General features: G+C 37.1%; 1 protein-coding gene across 1 annotated transcript in view; it reads right to left on the bottom strand.

Annotated features, from left to right (window-relative positions):
• Positions 1-190: 190 nt before the first annotated feature.
• Positions 191-15,108, bottom strand: part of LOC120373272 (cytochrome b-c1 complex subunit 2, mitochondrial) — a 16,273-nt gene continuing 1,355 nt past the window's right edge. Inside the window, exons 2-14 of the mRNA XM_039491494.1 lie at positions 14,076-14,168; positions 13,793-13,942; positions 12,855-12,919; positions 11,851-11,907; positions 11,382-11,506; positions 9,033-9,130; positions 7,549-7,606; positions 7,256-7,351; positions 5,844-6,043; positions 5,457-5,537; positions 4,692-4,768; positions 1,654-1,807; positions 191-543 (exon numbers count right to left, since the gene is read on the bottom strand). Coding sequence (XP_039347428.1) covers positions 460-543; positions 1,654-1,807; positions 4,692-4,768; positions 5,457-5,537; positions 5,844-6,043; positions 7,256-7,351; positions 7,549-7,606; positions 9,033-9,130; positions 11,382-11,506; positions 11,851-11,907; positions 12,855-12,919; positions 13,793-13,942; positions 14,076-14,168 — 1,338 coding nt within the window. The 3' untranslated portion in view covers positions 191-459. The remainder of the gene's footprint in view (positions 544-1,653; positions 1,808-4,691; positions 4,769-5,456; positions 5,538-5,843; positions 6,044-7,255; positions 7,352-7,548; positions 7,607-9,032; positions 9,131-11,381; positions 11,507-11,850; positions 11,908-12,854; positions 12,920-13,792; positions 13,943-14,075; positions 14,169-15,108) is intronic.

Here is a 15,108-nt window from a genome sequence, read left to right as displayed (position 1 = left end):
TTTGATAATTTACTTAAGGTAGATATGGTGCAAATGGCAATTTTATCAACAACTGTTCTTGAATGTGTTGAGGATATATAGCTAGGATATTAACTGTGGCAATTACAAATTTAATCTGCATCAAGAAGGTAGTTAGACTATTAATCATCTCTGGTAGTTTTTGCAAAGCACACACCTAAATGCCAACTCATTGTTTCACTATATTTAAGTATTTTTAATCGATAATGTTCAATGTTTCCATACTTACACATACCTTACTTTCAGTAGATAAATATATTAACAAAAACTAAGGATATGAACTCAGCACTTTATTCAATATATGCAAACCCACAAATTAATTATCTAGATTAATATTCTTGACATTTGAATTCATAAACAGGTTGATTGTAACTTATGTATAATATAATTGGCATACAGTGAGAAGAGTCCACTTTGAATCTGCCTTAGTTTTGTTTCCTACTACAACTCATCAACAAAAGGGGTATTTCCCAAGTTCCCGCTAGCTGCCATTGATTTCTTCCCATCAACAAACTTCTTTGCAGCCTGAAAAGAAAGAAATAAAAATTGGACATTAAGGAAACAATCACACTTAGATTTCATTAGGCACACTGAACATTAGGCTTGTCTCATTGCTTCAGAGTCCCAGCTTCAACTGATTTATGGAATCAGCAATGTGGTATCATTTCTTACAGTGATGATTTTTAATAAGCTGTCTAAACTGACTCAGTTTGACAGACTGATGATATCAGCCTGAGGAATGTAGAAAAGTAGCAACTTTTCCCAGCTCTCTGAAGTGGTCATACATATGCTTAATAGAAAATATTTTCTATTCAGGTCAGAAAAGCAGCAGAAAGGTCCAGTGTATCAATCACTGAAGTGAGAGTCAGGAGACCTGGGTTCTAGTCCCAGTTCTACCAGTGACGACCTGTATGACCTGGGCAAGTCACTTTGGTGCTCTATGAACTCTATGCCCCTCCCACTGTTTGTCTGTCTTGTCTATTTATATAATAAGCTCTTTGGGGTAGGGACCATCTCTTACTATATGTTTATACAGTTTGGAGCACAATGGAGGCCGCCAGGCACTACTGTCATTCAAATGAGTAACAGCTTTGTAAAGAGATTTTGATGTTCAAGTTTGTTTTCCCCACTAGATTTCCAGATGGAAATTTGTTCAGTTCAGAAATCCAGATTATTAGAATTGTCATTACCATTACTCGGCGTCTCAATAAAATACTGTGAGGTATTCATTTTGCTTCTTACAATCACACCCTAAAGCTGAATCTTCCATAACCTTGATCAGGTGGAGTATTCCCTACTGACATCAGTGGGAGAACTCCTGACTGTAACTTTGTATGATTAGGGAAATAGCTGGAATTTTTTCTACATTTACTTATAATGGCAGAATTCAGCTAAATTCTCACAGCTATATTGACTTTGCCATATACAATATTAAAGATTGTTCCCATCAGTAAACGAAGCAGACAACTCAAAAGGCATAGCTAGCAGAGATTTGTAAGCATCGCAGAACCACTTTTTACAGGGTCCCCGTATATATATTCTATACACCCAGAAGAGTATGCTAGTCATAATTGTGCATAGCAAAGCTTCTATGGAATCATTCTGTAAACAATGCATATGGACACATTTACTTACATTCACAATATCAGCAGTGGCTATGGAGTCAATGTTTTGAATTACAGCTGTTGGTGATGTATATATACCAAATGCCAATGCCTCGGAACCGATTTCATCAAGTAATCCGTCTGAGGTCTCAACTAACATCAAGTATGTGGCTTTTAGATGATTTCTGTCAAACAGTGTTGAGAATATCTGAGTAAGTAAATCTTCCAATGTTACTCAGTAGTTATAGACTAAATTATAACTCCCAGTTGTGTAGTTTTGTGCAACTTAGGATTCTTAACTTCACTTTTGCTTTAATGCCCTCTTCTAAAGCCTTCGCATTCTGGGGATGAGCACCCTGTGATATTGGGATATTTTTATGGCTCTTCAGCCCAATGATTTAAAGTCTCCTGCTGTGTCAAAACAGAAGCTTTCTCTTTTGAGCATGGGAGCCTAAAACATATGATCAGCCAAAGAGGCACTAGACCTATTCAAAAGGACAAATTCCAGAAAGCTGAGAGGTAATGTGGCAGAGGACCTCCCACCCCTGCAATGATCAGAAAGCTCTGGAAAGACTTTCAAGGGTCAGATACCAACTAGAGGCAGACATAAAAGATGGAACCCTCAAGCAGGGTCCAAGGTAGAGATCTCAGCACACTACCCTCTTTCCCCAGTAGCTAGGGATTTTTTTAAAAAAATTTTTTTTTAAAGCTTCTAGCTGGAATGTGAGTATTTCAAGCTTTGTTGGGCTACTTTCAAATAAATTTAAAGAATGTGATCATTTCAGTATTTTCTAGCCATAGATGTTCAAGTTTTAGCTTTGGCTGTTTTCTGAAAAATGAGAGATTTCTGGTTTTAGGTTTAAAACTAATTATCAGGTCTCATCTAGAAAAGTACAGACAATTGTTTAAACCTTGCCATAAAACGAGTAACACTTTCCTGTACAATAGGTTAGTGCTTTGTTTAAAGAACTGTAGCATAATACTTGTTCCCTTATATTATTTATTTGCCTCAAGCAGGTTCCCACTGCTAGTCTCAATCTAGTTTATGAAAGTTAGTGTTTATTTTATTTTTAAAAGTAGAATAGTAACAGTTTAATGCAAAATGGTGATCTGTGGCGCATAGTATAATTGAGAAGTAACGTTAATGTTATGACTGAATTCAACTAGGGCCACTAATATTTGCATCAAACAGTAATTACTTTTTCTTTTTTTTTTTAAACTCCTCCCCAACTACAGGAAAAATTAGCAACATACTCCAAGGAAGATATGGAGGAAAACACTGCAGAAGAAAAAAAAGTAGTGACATTTATCAATATATATATATATTAGGAAGATTTGTATTCAGTACTATAAACAGGCAGAAGATTTAACATCTGGCTGATGAGAGGCTACGATAATTTGTTTATCATGTTTTGTATGCAATCATGCAAAGTGTAATACCAATTTTCTTTAAGTTCTACACAGTCTTATAATAAATAGATTTTACATATGCAAGACTCGGTGACTCCTATTGGCGGCCTGCGGCTGAATCTACTGTGGGCTGTAATACTTGGGCCTAATTTTGGATGTTGGGTTTACTGTGCAGGTGCTGGGTGGTAGTGGTGGCCATTACATACAGAAGGTCAGATTAGATGATCTGGTAGTTTCTTCTGGCCTTAAACTCTATGGGAATGCCTACAATGCAATTAGACACCCTTGGCTGGCTCGTGCCAGCTGACATGGGCTCAGGCAAAGGGGCTGTTTAATTGTGGTTTAGACATTCAGGCTTAGGCACTATGATCCTATGAGTTGGGAAGGTCCCAGAATTTGGGCTGCAGCCCAAGCCTGAACATCTACACAGCAATGAAACAGACCCTTAGCCCAAGTCAGCTGGCACAGGTTCAACTGCAGGTTTTTAATTGCAATATAGATATACCCTATAACTTGGGATAATAGTTGAATTTTACTGCTTTAATTTAGAACAGAAAAATCACAATACAACCCCAGAGATTAACTGCACCTTAATTATTACAGTTGCACCCCACTATATTATTAGCTAGTTATTGTGTTTGCAGGCCTGCAAATCAGGAACGTCTAAAACTTAGTTTTGCCATCAGAGAAGTGGCAATATTACTTTCCTACTTTATACGGCTTTCAAGATTAGATCCTTAATGTCCTTGGAAAACACAACACCTCCAATTTAATGCTTTACATTTTCAAAACATTTTAAAAATACTATTTGCAGGGCCTCACTATTAGTGTTTTGAAGATGTAACTGCATACTAAATATTGCTGGTTGGGGAATCATCTCAATGTTATCTTGTAGGGAATTTCCTAAATAAAGCAATTGAGAGAAGTATTTAAACTGGAATCGTATACTCTTATGTGCTATAATTGAATCACATCTTCTCCTGACAGCTGTCATTTACATCTAATGAAGTAGTTATTCAACACTTTTTGCTGATTTAACAAGTTTCTACGGGAATTGCTGCTAGCATAGAATTTACTGTAATTTTCCTAACAGCAACAGTAGTACTTTAATTGGGTAGGCAGTGTGTATCATTCCCATTCCTGCGTGCTTTTGCTAGGTATAATTACAGAGCAGTGAGTCTCGACCTAGGCAGTTATACTGCACACCTACACAGTTGAAACCGTTGCCCTACAGAAGCCTCTTTATAAATGCTTACTGACAGGAAGCTGAGCATGTGATGTTATAACTCCACTTTTATACAAATTAAAGCAGTGATGCACAGACCTCAGAGCCAAACTAGCGATCAACATTACCTAAAAGAGTTACAGTAGTGTGAATTAATTGTTTCATTTACTATAGTACTATATATTCATATTTAAACAGTATGTTTATGTATAAATTCTCACAGAAAAATGACTGACCAAGTATTATTTTATCAACTACAATTGGTTAATATCAGAAAAAGCATCCTGATTGGTTGTTAATTAAATCACTGTTTTAATATCAACTGCTGCAAAGAGCCCCAGGAGATTCATTAAAGAGCCATTTGTGGCTTGAAAGCCTCAGTCTGAGTATCACTGAGGTACAGTGTTTATTAGACATTTTTTGTACCAACTTACTTAGCCCTTGTGACATCTTCATCAGTGATACTGCCCTGAGCAATTGCCTTTACCTGGTTCAAAGCAGCCTTAATCACCTAGGACAAAAGTTAAGCAGTTTTTTAAAAATTTGGCACTAATGGCTTGATCATTCCCAACCCACAAGGAGTCTTCTCTTTACTGAGCAGAAACAAAATACATTAAGTTTGAAAGGCTGCTTCACCTTTTTCACATTCCATTTTATTAGATCATCATTCTTCTCAACCTCATCATATATTAACCGCCTCCTCCAATAACTAATGTACACTGTATTCAGTCAGGTGAGCTAACAACAAGGTTTAGTCTGTGCTTTGAATCTCATATTGCCTCCAAAATAATCCCAAGTCCTTATACCAAATAAAATGTGATCACACTCTCTTCCCCATTAGATTCAAACCCAGCTCTCATAGATGATCAAGTCAGCCAGATTTCTGATCGTTAACCTGCCAGTAGCCTAGTTCATTAGAATCCACTTAAAAATGGATACATTTACCCACTTAATTCAGCAATCTCAAGAATGCATTCACTACTGCTACTTTATTTTTGTAGTTGTACCTTCCTGAAAACAAGCCCTATTCCCTGCTTTGAGGAGTTAAGTCTTGTATCAGTAATACAATGCTAGTTTAAATCCCAGTCAAAAGAAACATTTCAAACTCTTGTTCAAACTACTAGATAGTTACACTAATAACTAGAATTTAATAAACCAATGTATTTGATCAAACCAACAAATTTTAATCAGCAACTTACCTCCCCAGCATCAGAAGCCTGGGATATAGTATAAATCCCAAAGAGTCCAGAATCAGAGTAATTAACATTAAATGCTGCAGCCTGTGAAACAAGATTTTCAGTTACTGTTCCAATAATGAAGATTGGATACTCAATCTCTCCCTACCAAAATAGCTACTGGTGGTACCCAATATGCTAGAATTTAGAAAGATGATTTCCTTCTGTTGAAATTAAACCAATTTGGGTAGAAGACATTCCATAAAATATTTGTGTGTGCTAATGATTAAAAGAAAGATTCTAGCATTGGGGGCTTTAATCTCTCAAAGGACAAGAATGGTTTGCTATATATTTTTCTACTACATTTGTTTATTCTTGGGAAGGAAAGTTGCAATAAACCATTATGCTTACATCAAATGGTTGACTAGTTGCCTTAGCGATAGCCTGGAACAGTTTGCTGGAAATATTGCTTCCCCTTTTAATAAGAGGCCCTGCACCTAGAATATGCTGAAGGACACTGAATGCATTTGCTTCTGCACTTCCAGTAGCAACTCCTTCTGCTACTATGGCAGCATGGACAAGGCTTTCACCATTCTGTTCCCTGATTTCACCTGAAAATAAGAACAAAGAAATTATAGTTAAAAATATAATGTACTAAACTTAATATGTGAATTAGTTGCTATCATATACCTCCAACAGTGATTTCTAGTTAGTAAATAAGAAAAGCCATTAATAATAATAATTTCACAGGATCTTGTTCCAAATACTGACAGTGGACACCAGCATTGACTGTTCAAGAAAAATAATCCCCTTGTTTTATAAAAACAGAAAAATGGTGTAAACCTTACTTGTTCACAACTTTCCCACAATCACAAAGGGCCGAATTCAGTGGAGATATTCTTACGTATTCCAGGTCTGCATATGGTCTAAGGGCTTGTCTGTATGGTGATTTAGTGCATGGCAAGCTAGGGTATGACTCTACAGTGCACCAGCCTGCCATGCACTAACTGGCCAGGGGCACCACGCTGCTGCACTAACAAGTCTGCAGTATGTCAAAGCGCACTTATGGACTTAAAGCATGGCTGCAGAGTTCATACAGTCATTTAGTGCACGGCAGGCTAGTGCACTGTAGATTTACATGCTAGCTTCTTATGCACTAAATCACTGTATAGACAAGCCCTTAGATCCCCTATTGGAAAAGCTACGAAATCCATTGACTATCTGCCCCAAGGTAACAATTTCTCACTCAATAGCTGCATTTTGACTGTCTGGAAGACTACCTATTCCATGTTTTAGCCAACCCAAATGTAGTCCAGTTATCTCTATTACTTAAACTATCTCCTAATTTTCTGGCTTAACACTGTTTTCAGCTGGCTGCAGAAGTAACCCGATTGTTATGCAGAATTAAACTGCATCAATATTAGTCCAAGATACTGCATCAAAAGACCTGAACTGATGCTCAAAGTTTGTTATGAAATATCTGATAGAGTTAGCTTACTTTCCAGGAAGGCCACTTTTTCAATACTCCCAGGTATCCCATTGTTACCTTCCACACACCCTAGACACTTCACTGTTTCAAGTACACAAATTCTGGTATTGCCACTAGATTTTGTGTTTTCATTTTATTGAGTATAGTGGAAGGATGGCCCTGTTTAGTTACATTACAAACACAGGAAGAGAGAGAGTTTTCAAAGTACACAGTACATGGAGGATCAATCTCAATTGGAGTATTTATGTCATACTTAAGTATTAATAGAAAAGACCAGCACAAAACTTGTAGTTATCAAAAAACCCCACCTCTCACACACACAGACTGAGTTTACCTCCACGATATTGGGCTTTAACACCAGAAGAACCAGCCCCACTCCTGATATTTAGAAATTGCTCTCCAACTTGTTTTAGTTCAGAATGGCTTACACCTGCAATATAATATTTATATTAAAAAGAATCGCTTGTAAATTAACAGTATTAGAAAATTAACTAGAGATGGCTAACAATAAGTACTTTAGATGTACTTTAAGAGTTCTACTTGTATAGATGAAGTTTGATTACTTCTATAGTTTTCTTTTAATGCACAGTATGATACATAAGACATACACTAATTAAACACACATACCTAGTCCCACTAGAGCCATTCTTGCACTTGTGAAGTTGTTCTGTACAAACTGGTGCAGCTGCAACAATAATGTTGTGCGTGTTAGATTATTTCCACAAATAAAAAAAAAGGCAACAACCATGTGTCAGGTTACTCATTTGAAGTTTTTCAAATGAGTTCCCGGCCAATGGGAGCTGTTGGAGTGGCACCTACAGGCAGGAGCAGTGCAGAAACTCCTTTCCCCCACACAGGGGGGTGCTGGCCACTTCCCGGAGCGGAGCAGGGAGCCTGCCCTAGCCTTGCTGCGCTGCCAGACTTTTAGTGGACGGAGACTGCGATCGACTGGCAGAGGCTCAGTGATCGACCAGGCGATTGCGATCTACCGGCTGGTGACCACTGCTTTAAAGGCTCTTTCACAGAGCAAAGATGGTGTTGCTACTAGCATGAAAGAGCTGTTACAGATAGAATTGGAGCTCCAATGTCTTAGGTCAATAAGGAAGTTTGAAAAAGATGGTATCTACAATTGCCTTGACTCAAATGAGTGCTGTTTAAATATTTCCAAAATTGACCAGGAATCAGGTCATCTACAGAACTGGTTCAATTTTTATAAAAACCACGAAAAAAACCTCAAGCTTTGAATAAAGTTTGATCTTGCAACAGCACTTCTTATCACTGTAAAAGTGACAACAGTTGCCAGTTACACAGAATTTAGGGGCACAGATACTTTTTTAAAAAAAAGGAAATTATGCTCTAATCTTAATGGGAAATTCTGTGCATCAATCTCTGCAAGAGAAATTCTAAACATATTTCCCCAAATACATAAACTTAAAACAACTCCAAAACATATATATGCACACAAATCATAAGCTGGAAAGAGCCAGACCCACCTGATTTTTTATTTAGTTTATTTATTCTGAGTGCCCTCGAGAGAACTGCAGTTTTAGCTGTTAAACTGCTGGTAATTTTCACTGCAGTTCCGTAAGTAGCTGTATCCATTGTTCAAATGTTGTAATTCAGAATGCAGCAAGTCCTGATGCTTCTAACAGCAGTTGCTTACAGGACAGACTGTTTTATGGACTCTCCCCATAGTGGTAGCAGCACACTAATGTCACTATGTGGAAGTCACTAGCTCTTTGTACATGGATATCTGCACTTCAGTGCGGGTCCTACTGATAAGTAATAGAAAGCCAGACACATAATACAACGTAGCCTTTTCAAAGGCTTTGGAATCACAGTTCTCAAGAGTGACAAGAGAATTTATACCCAATAACTGAATTTACAGTCAGAAAAAGACTGACTTTACTTCAGCAGCAGACTAACATTTGAGATGGGGACGCATGACAAATCTATACAGGAGTCTCGCTTTGGGAGAATTGAATAAGCCAAGCATGCAGCTTTAAGTGATTGCTAGTGTCATGAGAGAATAGTTTTACAAAAGAAACTAGAGTGGCAGATTAGGTGTGACTCTTTATACTGTGGCTACAATATGAAATATATATTCATACCTGCTCTGGTGTAATTTTCCCAACTGCATAATCCGGACAGTACAAGGAGTTAGCAAGAGCATTCCGATAAGCTGCAGCATGCAAGTTTTCAAGAACACCTAAAAAAAAAAAAGAACAGAAGAAACAGACTCTTACTAAAATGTAGTTTAATAGCTGTGATGGAGCAGGGGCTGTCTGTGTGGGAGATGGGAGAGCCAGAGAGCAGTTTAGATGAGAGACAGGTAGTCAGCCTGAAACATGAGCTAGGAGGGGGGAGGGGAGCTAGACAAAGGATAGGAGCTGAGTGGAGAGGGTGAGGTCAGTTTTCGGTTTGGGGCTTGGGGGGAGAGTTCAGGGAATCCGACGCTGGGAACCAAGCTCCCTGAACCCCAGAAGGACTCAATTGAGGGGTCCTGGTTGTGCTGTAGCCTGTGTTCCTGTTGTCCAATAAACCTTCTGCTTTACTGGCTGGCTGAGAGTCACTGAGAGTCCCAGGAAGAGGGGTGCAGGGCCAGACTCCCCACACTCCGTGACAATAGCTACTTTCACTGTAGAGTAGAGATGGGATGAACACAGGAATTGTGAAAATGGATCAGCATTGTGGTCTGTTTCATCTAGTACCCATTCAACATCACATGCTTCAGAGGAAATCACAAGAAATTCTGTATTAGGCAGAGGTGGAATAATCCACAGGAGGTCTCAACTTTATCCCTACAAATTAGAAATTGTCTTAAACCCTAAAGCATCACTTTAAAAAAAAAAAGGATATTTAGCATTAAATTTTAACGAATCTGAATATTATTATCCATAGAGAACTCCAATCCCTTTTTGAATCTCAGTTCTTCACCTAAACAGCACAGTGTGGCAATTAAACTGAAGTCATTATGCGTTGTGTTAAAAGTATTTTCTTCTATCACTTTTGGATTTCCTGTCACTTGATTTCATTGAGTTTCCCTTGTTCTGAGACCGGGAGAACAGACACTTCCTGTTTACCTTTTATAATACTAATAATTTGTGTACTTATGTTCCCCCTCATACAACTCCTTTGTAAAGCAAACAATCCCAGTTTCTTCTTTATCACTTATTACACTTCTCTGAACCCTTTCAGAGCTTAACTGTTCCGAATTTTCACTTCTTGATAAAGCTGACATTCAGCCCTCAATGGTCTTATGCCTAAGTATTACATACACAGTAATACAACATGTAATAGCAAACAACATATAGATCTGAAACCCGCCCTCCAATAGCTAGATACAAATAGGATGGGTTTAAGAACAGTGCCTCTAACTTTATATTTTCTTGCTTTTGGTGTTACATCTATATTACTTAAACCCAATTGTTTTTTCTTTTAAAGATGTCCTTTAAGAACTGACATGGTAGATCATGCTTACCAACCCTTTTAAAAAACAGGAGTGTTTAGGCAGTTTAGTACTTTTACAGAAGAAGCTGTAATGTTTCCTCAAAAGTAATAATTGTATATTTGCACAATAAACATTACATATATGTTTTTATAAATTATCTTAACTACTCCTTATGAATAATATTGTATAAAATACTCAGCTTTTAATAGTTCAATATCTTGGTCAGAAAAAAGAGTCATCAAAATATCAGGAATATGGCTTGCAGACAAACCACCTATTTTCAGATAAGCTTAAAGAAACTAACATGATTCAATTTTATCATTTAAAAAATACTTATTTGAACATCACCTGTTCTTCAGTGTGTTGGAGTTTTAGGAAAAGTGGCTGTGCTTCAAAATAAGCTACCAGTTTCCCAGAGACTGGAACAGAACTTCAGAAATCAACAGGGCATGAAAGTTTGGAGACTTCAATATGACTAAAATGATCCAAAACAATAAGTGTCATACAGGAATACTAGCATTACTTAGATGATAGGGCTGAAGTCTCAAGATCTCTAAGTTACCCTGGAGCAAGCTCACATCTTAGTTGGGTTATTACTAACATATTGATATAAGACTAGATTGCAATTTAGATTAGTTTATTGAAAATGTTTGTTTTATACAGCATAGGTAGTAAAATTCCAGAGAACTTCAAGAAGCCATTTATCCATTCAATCTTAAATAGCTTTCTCATAAGAAAGTTTTTATAATGCAAATGGCTTCATTTATAAAATGGGCTTACTCTGCTGTATCTCCCTATTCATTTCTGATTAGGGAAAATTAACTGGAGTGGTCAAATTGCTCAAAGTTAAGTGAAGAATATATATATCACAAATGTAAAGCGGATTCTTCACTTAACTTTGAGCAATTTGACCACTCCAGTTAATTTTCCCTAATCGTGTGTGTGTGTGTGTGTGTGTAAAAATATTCTTGTGAAACTGTCATAGCTGGTCATTGGAAAGCATACTTACTAACTTGTGGATTTTGAAAGGCAACTGCTTTATCAACTTTCAGTTGTGCCTGAAGCTCTGTTACTTCCCAAGATCTGAATTCTGGAGCTGTAGTGACATTAATTAGGTACTCCATTACTGTATCACTGAAACAAAAAGGCAAAGTTATGAAGGAATCTAGTTAAAGATTTCTTTAAATAAAAGTGAATATAAAGCAGCACATACCCAAACATATCCAAGATATACTGTATTGATAGACCATTGTGTACATTAGTAAGAGTCCAATTTCATGCTACAAAGCACCCACGTGAACACTGCAAAACTGTACGTAATCAAGTACAGTGTCAAACCATTTTACTTTATCAAAGTATACAATAAGGGCATAAGTGATGTTGTTCCTTCCCCTTAAAATAATGGTATTCTGTAGCTTAACTACTGTGGTTTCTTGCAGAATATACCGTAAACTCAATTGTTACATCTGGATACTTACACATAGTCACGTAGGCATTCAACAGAATAAATCATGTTCTCTCTTGTGGAGGTTACACTAAGTGAGAAGAAATATAGATCCATTTCAGAAAGTTATGTTGAAAATACTGGATTTGAACATATGTTCCGTATTGATGTAAATTCCCTTGTCCAAATTCTGGACCAGAATGCAAAAACTCCATTATTTAAAAAAAGACTGTACTGGTCTTTTAAACATTCAAATGGATAAAAAAAAGTGCTAATGTAAAAACATCTCCCACCTCTACACAAATTCTGAAAAATGCCAATAGCTATGAGGCATCTGTAATTCAGGTACAATTTGACATTTTATCATTAAATTTTTAAATTGCAATCTGAACAGAATTTAGGTAGAATTGCCCAGAAAACATGCCAAAAGAGAGAAGTGTATTTCACTTTTGTCTTTCTGTTCATATTCAGTAAAAACCAAGCCACCTTATATAAATACTTAAATAAAGTATAAACCTATCCCCTTTGGAGTCAAAGGCTGTACCTTCAACTTAATATCCACTGAGCAACTTTAATATATATTGTAATAGAATACATACAAGAATGCATTCAAAAAATCAGCAGTCTTCTGTATTTCTAAGTTACTTTTTGTACTTTAAATTCCCCACCAATTACAAAAGCTGCTAAAACTCATGTACACTTGTATTCTCTTTCAAATTTTTCGTTTGTAAGACTCTGAATAATTGGTCTTTAAATGTTTTGCTCTATTATGATAAAGGAGTAGAGAACAAGTTATTTTTTGTCTATTACAGATAATTTTTGAAGCATGAAAAGAAGATGCATGCATCACAGTTTACATATAATCACATCAGGCAGATCTGTCTATGTAGTATAATGTTCCTTGGGCATGTCTGTTTATTCATTCATTCATTTTTTGGCACTTTGGGTCATTTTGCACATGGAAGTTTTAGCCATACTACCTGCAGTTTCCATTGTTTTCTCAGCAATACAGATTATCTTTAAATAATAGTTACAAACCTTAGGTTACCTCCAACAGCTTCAATGCCACGAGTAATTTTGAAGGAAGAGGCTCCCTTAGTAGTCTATAAAAACACAGAAGTTGTTTTTACACTTTTAGGCACTCCAAGAACAATTTTATTTGCATCAAGTTATTAAATATAATCCTAGGCACAACATTAAAATAAGATATTTCCAGTCTGTTTACCAAGAAATATTTTTTCATTTTCTTGTGTGTACTAACATGTTTTCATAATCTTGAATTCTTAGCCAAATAACTAAAATTAACATGCTGTTAAAAAGATCAAGATATCAGTTTTATTGAACACACTTAAGCAGCGGGAGACAGCTAAAACAGCATGGGCAGTATTAAGTCTATAACTATAATTAATAACCAGGTCAGTATCTAAAAAGATGGTTTCATCTACAACCACAGATATGCCTATTCACTAATCAGTTCACCGGGGAGTGAAACTGAACTCAGTAAGACCTCATAAGGCACCCCAGAGTTTAAGATTTTCTTATCAGTAAGAAAAACTTTATTTGGAAGTCAATTAAATAGTAAATACCTATTAAACATTCAATTTATCTTTTACTGCATTCTGTGTGTAGCCTCATTAAGAGATTGGTGCAATAACTCAATTTCGTACAGAGCAACACTGAATTAATGTATCAATGGTTCTGGCTGTTTGTGACAAATTTCTGACTACTAGAAAGTACGGGTCATCGATTCATTTCTCCCAGACAACTAATGTCATCATATGGTAACAGTTTTTTCACTAGCCACCTGTGTTCTATATGAACCAAGAAATCAGAGGTGGAATGATGCATCATTATCATTCACTTAAGCAATCCCGTACCCATAGATTAATTTTAATTATGTGGGTTTCTCTAAAAGATCTCAAGCATTTCAACATTTTACCTGTCTTCAAAGAATTAAATAGAGGAAAGATACCTACCAAGTTTGATGCAAGACGGAGCAAATGGGAGGTTCCCAAATTGTTGGTGGTTTCATATCTGCTACCTGCTTTAATGAACACACCAATTCTTGAAGCAGGGGAATAGTTTTCCAGAGATGCAATCACTAAACCATTTGGTAATTTTGTGATCTGTATTATAAAGAAAAATAAAGACCTATTACGGTTTAGTGGTCCATTGAAGATCAGGGTCACCACACTATTCCTTTGTGATCTGGTTCAGTCCAATACAAAAAAAAAAAGTTAAAAATCCATTTGCACTGACCTCGAGATCCTGTGGCTGTAGACGTAACTTTCCTTGCTCTGCAGTTGCTGATGCTTTAACTTTGGGAGCAACGCTGAGAGAATAAAACCTCTTCTAAAACAAAAAACAACATCAGGATAGATTCAAGAGGTACGTATTTCTACTTTCAAATTATGTATCACTACAGTATCTAACAGAACACATTAATACAATGGTTAATGTATTTCAAAACTGTACGGCAGGATGGCTAACACATCTTCTACTCTCTGAGGGTTTAATCTGAGCAGTTTCACATTCCTGTAGGAGCCCATTCAAAAATCACAGGTGAAGAACTACAAATTTAAGAATTACAAAATTAATTCTACAGTCTCAGACTACTTGGGACCTCGATTATTATCACTGATTCCATATTGCACTGTTATATAATTTTCATGTAACTAAATATTTAATACAGCATAATATGTGGTCCCTACTTCAACTCACCAAACAATTAATCACATGGAATTTACCTAAAATCTAATATAACATGTGAAAGTGACACTCTTAACTCCTTGGTATAAGTGTCCCTACCCTTAGGGCAGCACCGACCAGCAAATTGACCCAACTTCACTAATAACTGCATAGATGACATATTGACTTTGAACAAAACAGTCTCAAACTTTTTTAGCTGAGCCCCCCCTTTGGAAATTCATTTCCTATATATACCACCCCCACTCCACCCCCCATATATCCGGGGGGCTAGTCACCATGTGGCAGTCAAGAAAGCCTTCTGTTCCCTGCAGTGGCCTTGTCAGCCCCCACGGCTTCCCTAGCACGGGGCCTGTCTGGTAGGGAAAGCAGACAGGGCTCTGTACTACTGGTCAGGAGAGGGTTCTGTCCAGCAGGGCCAGTAGTCCAGGGTAGCGTGGGGGGCCGGGTAGCCTCTCCAGCAGAGAAAGATATCTGCTGTTCCACAGCAAGAAGAGCAGGGAGCCATGGACAGAGCCCCTCCTGACCCTGGCCTTCAGCACACTGTCAGGTTCTTGCACCCTTAATAGTCTTGTGGTGTCCCCTC

The sequence above is a fragment of the Mauremys reevesii genome, linkage group 10, assembly GCF_016161935.1.
Source record: "Mauremys reevesii isolate NIE-2019 linkage group 10, ASM1616193v1, whole genome shotgun sequence".
Classification (NCBI taxonomy): domain Eukaryota; kingdom Metazoa; phylum Chordata; order Testudines; family Geoemydidae; genus Mauremys; species Mauremys reevesii.
This window is presented reverse-complemented; position numbering and strand designations above follow the sequence as displayed.